Raw genomic sequence first — 4,684 nt, forward strand, 5'->3', positions numbered from 1 at the left:
CCGTGAGTACGCCGGCCCGATAGCCAGCTGGAAAAGCCACGCCAAGCTCCTCAGTGTTTAAAGTCGATATCATGTTCTGTGGTAGGTCTATTCTTGAAACCCCACCTCAGAGCATCTCCACCGGTGCGTCTCTATATCTATAGACTCGTTTCCTTCCGATTGGCCGGAATGTTTTTAGCGATAGACACCGAGAGGCATCACTCACCAATCTGTCGCTATGTGAAGAAATCGTCTTCTGCGAGAAACTCTTGACGACGAGGAAGAGGCGTACGTCTGCTCCCTACTTTTGACCCCTCGCGCACCGAAAAAAAGAAAACACGGCGGTTCACAGCCCGGCAAGGCTGCAAATGTCGACAGAGACTTCACTGCGGCTAATGAGATGCTTGTGCGGCGATACTTCGCCGAAACGCCATTCCACGGCGACAGGACATTTGCACGTCGGTATCGCATGCCAAAGCCACTATTCATGAGATTGCACAACGAGCTGATTTCGCATTATCCGTATTTTCATCAGCGCTTTGATGCAGCTGGCAAGTCAGGAACTAGTAGCTTGTTGAAAATTACTGCAGCGTTTCGGATGTTGGCTTACGCGAAGGCAGGGGATGAGATGGATGCAGTCTGCTCTATCGAATATTTTACGGCATTTGAGATATTAGATGAGTTCTGTTTTGCCGTTGTAGAACATTTTGGACCAACGTACCTGCGAATACCGACAGAACACGACATTTCAGCTTTGCTGGACGTGAATAAAGCGAGAGGTTTCCCGGGAATGATAGGTTCGATTGATTGCATGAAATGGGAGTGGGCGTTATGCCCTCAAGCACACGCTGGTCAATACAAAGGACGCGATAAGAAACCTACTGTTGTGTTAGACACAATTGCATCAGGGGATCTGTGGATTTGGGATGCTGATTTCGGAGCAGCAGGTTCCAACAACGACATCAACGCTCTTCAAAGATCATCATTTCTACGACGATTGCTTTAGGTGAAATTCCTCGCGTTACGTACAAACTTGGCAAGACAGAGCGCGACCTTCCTTTCTTGTTTGCCGACGGTATCGACCCGAACTGGTCGCTATTTGCCAAAGGTATAGCAGCGCCAACCTCACAAAAAGAGAAAAACTATACGAAACTTCACTCAGCTCTACGGAAAGACGTTGAAAGAGCATTCGGCGTCCTTCAGCGACAGTGGAGGATACTTGCTTTGCCTGCGCGGTTCTGGACTGTTAAAAAGCTTGAAGAAGTAATGCATTGCTGCATTATTTTGCATAACATGATAGTGGAGTCGCGGCACGATTTAATTCATGTCGTGTACTTTTCAGATCCGCCTGAACCAGCGGTATCGCAATCTGATTGTCCTATCACCTCAATTACAGACGTCATTGATGCTTTTAGAAATATTGACTACATATACGAGCGCATCAAGCTTCAGAAAGAGTTGGTAGAACATGCTTGGGAAAATAAAGGCAATGCATTATAAAAAAATACACTGGCTTCATCAAACTCCGGGATCTCAGTTTCAGCAGCAGAAACCTGGTAGGTTTCACTTGTCTCGTCGTCGCTCTGCTTCGAATCCGCGATTTTTTTCATCATTTCGGAGAGTTTCTTTTGACGCAGAATTTTGAAAAACTGAGCGCGTTGATCAGGGTCAGCATCGGGCATGTTGAAGACTTCGATGCTTGCCCACTCGCTCAAAATGTCGTTCTTGCGCTCCATTGATCTTTCGAGCGACCTAGACACAGCGTACTGCATCTCAAGCAGTTTCCCCTCCTTCAGCGATTGGATCGCAGCTTTTGCACCTCGGGGACGCTTGGCATCCCTCGTTTCAGCAGCATTTCCACCGGCAGGTCGCTTCTTGTTCACACTCGCCGTCCACTTCGGTTGGCTCTTAAGTACTTCGTATGCAGCAGCAAAAGAAAACTCCTCTCCTTGACGAGCCTCGTATAACTTCAGAGCGTCTTCAAATCTGTCTTCTTCTGCTTTCCCACTTTCGTTTTGCCCAACAACAACAGCCAAACAACCAACAAGCCGGTTCACCTCTCGATTGATGTCTGACCATCGGTTTTTCAAGGCGATGAGAGAGCGCTTGCTTCCTGGTACTATCGTACGGTATGACTGCAAGATTAGTGTCCAAAGGTTGTCCGCCTTCTGATCGGCCCCTGCGATTGGGTTCTGCGACGTAGCGCACCATGCCGTGCACAGGGCGGCGTCTTCCTTGTCCGACCAAGCTTTACCTCGAGGCATTGTTCGTTTGCAAGTGATCCAACCTTCTATAGATTTCAGCCGCTATGGCGTCCGGAATAGCGGCCGAAACCCCCCGGTAGCTAAAAAATTGGCGATAGAGACGCCTGGTGAAACCCCATTAGCTATCAATTTGAGCTCTTCAGTCGCTATATAGATATTGAGCCTCACCGGTGAAGATGCTCTAAGAAACTAAATAGTAGTCTTGCCCGTTTTGACTAGTTTTCTTAGCGTATATTTTATCTTCAACATGTAAGTCGGGGCCATCTTCGAATTATGAAGTTTTATCTTCGGAGTCCGTGTTACACTGGAGAGCCTCCAAGAAAGGCCGTCACCAGGGCAATTTAGCTGCTTCCTTCTCCAGTTCCATAAAAGTTTTCTCCAGGTTTACAGGTAGACTGGTTTTTTTTATCTTCTTCTGTCGTTTGGCGCTAGCGTGTGCGTGGAGTTGCGTGTTTCGTTTGCTTTTACGTGAATTGCCGGCAAGTCTGGAAATGTAGTTGCTGCTTAGCGGGTGCACTATTTCAGGCAGAGGCTGGGCTTACAATGATTATCTAGAGGACGACACATCACCTTCTTGATATGCGGTGATTATTCTCGACAAAATGACAAAAAAAATAGTTTTCTTGACTGGGCATCTTGTCAGAATAAGTTCTTATACGTGGGTCAATGGAATTATGTAACAATCGATACTTTTGTGTTATTATTTCAGCTAAATTATGGCACTGTATCCAAATTTATCCATATTTATTGAATTGATACGTGGGATAAGACAAGATATATGGTAGAGCATGGGGAATGATGTTACGTAAATCGCTACTACTCTGCCCATACTTAGCTTCTAAGCTCAAAGAGAGCTTAATACGTAGCAAACAGACCGTGTTACATTGTTACGATTCAAAGCATCAATGTAAATCACTCCATAAAGATTTATTTCAAGAATAACAGAGTCCACAAAGAATAAAAGGTGTATATATTGATGTTAGAGCAAATCAAGCAGACTTTTTATTCTTTTTTTTTCTTGGTCACATCCACTTCAGTACGAACGTCCCACATATCGCGGTTAACACAAAGGAACCCCAGCTGCCCGAATTTGGTGGGGTCCATGGAGCGGCGCTATGTTGTCAAGACTAGCTTGCACTGGGAAAATAGCCGTTCAACGATGTTGGAAGCTGCTGGTATCATCTACTCCAGAAGCATATACCGTTTCATGCTTGGCGTCGCGTTGTGCTTCTTTCCTCCGCTTCTTAGAAGCTGCGAAGCTTTGTCTTCTTCTCTCTCGTTGTGCTTCTTACCTGCTAATTGTGATGCCTCGAATCGTTTCATTCCCAAAGTCTCCGCTGAAGACAGTAAAGATCCATTGATGATCTTCACAATTGCTGTCCGAAAACCCGGCTAGTGCACAATTTTGGCTGTGGCCTTCAGGTGTTTTCCCATAACAGGATAGTGAGCTACAAGTGCGTCAAACATTACTCCTACTTTGGCCATGTCCGTTTGTTTTGCTGTACTCGTAGACAGATGCTTTCAAACTTCTTCAAATCTTCGAAGAGGTCAAGAATTTTCCGGTGCTTCGCGCCAGTCGGGATAAGCTCTTCAACAGCTTCCACCTTTTTGATCTTAGTTTAGATTCGGATTTGCCGGTGCACCATTGTAAACATGGACGACCGGCGTGTCACGTTCCGCTTTACAGGAAGAAGTTCTGCGTGATTTTAAACTTAGCGTAGTTGGTTTCGTGGCGTAGCTCGACCAAAAGGTAGCTCACTTCGGAGAGCAACGACTCATGCGGGGCTAGGTACTTGCTAACAGCGAGGTTGTGTCGGTGGCCTGCCCACATATCAAGTGGAACGCCCTACTCGTTCGCAACTGACTGGTTGGTGTTGCAGTTGTCGCCCACCAGGAAGATCATCATATCCTTTTTCTTGTCATAAACGTCGAGGGTGTTTTAAAACAGCTGTACATGTGCGTCTGCTGTCTTCGATCCATCTGTCAGAGGGGACAGACCCAGGAGAGGCACGCAATCTTACCATCTGCTTCGTTAGCAGCGAAAAGCGCGACATGGCGCACCCTAACGTGTGACTGTCCATCAATCATGAGGCCGAAGATCGTTGCCAACTCCTTCTCAAGCTTGTGACCGACTTGAATTGCCAGTCCTCCGAGACACTTCTTCACAGTCTGCACAGTAACAGACCGTTTCTTGCTCACAGCTCTTGTGAGAGCGTCTTCAACTTCGTGTATTGACGTGTTCCTCATGATAACCCAGTGAAGCCACTGGAACAGATAATTCGCTTCTTCAGATACGAAGACGTATGATTGTAGTGAGCGACCCGAACTGCTCTCGAACGAAGTGTTATACCCCGCATGTTTCGCGTCCAGATGCGACTTGAGATTAGAGTACCCTGTCCCTCCAGCTTGTTTCCGCTCGCTGCCGCAAATAGGTAGATTTA

General features: G+C 46.7%; 1 protein-coding gene across 1 annotated transcript; it reads right to left on the reverse strand.

The window, feature by feature from the left end:
• Nucleotides 1-585: 585 nt before the first annotated feature.
• On the reverse strand, nucleotides 586-2,217 carry PITG_02390 (uncharacterized protein; the record flags this gene model as incomplete). The annotated part of the gene is made up of 3 exons (XM_002907277.1): nucleotides 586-623; nucleotides 701-827; nucleotides 1,488-2,217. 3 exons carry the CDS (start codon nucleotides 1,713-1,715, stop codon nucleotides 586-588), a joined length of 393 nt encoding a protein of 130 aa, XP_002907323.1.
• Nucleotides 2,218-4,684: the final 2,467 nt, after the last annotated feature.

This window comes from Phytophthora infestans, genomic scaffold (genome assembly GCF_000142945.1).
Source record: "Phytophthora infestans T30-4 supercont1.3 genomic scaffold, whole genome shotgun sequence".
Taxonomy (NCBI): Eukaryota; Oomycota; class Peronosporomycetes; order Peronosporales; family Peronosporaceae; genus Phytophthora; species Phytophthora infestans.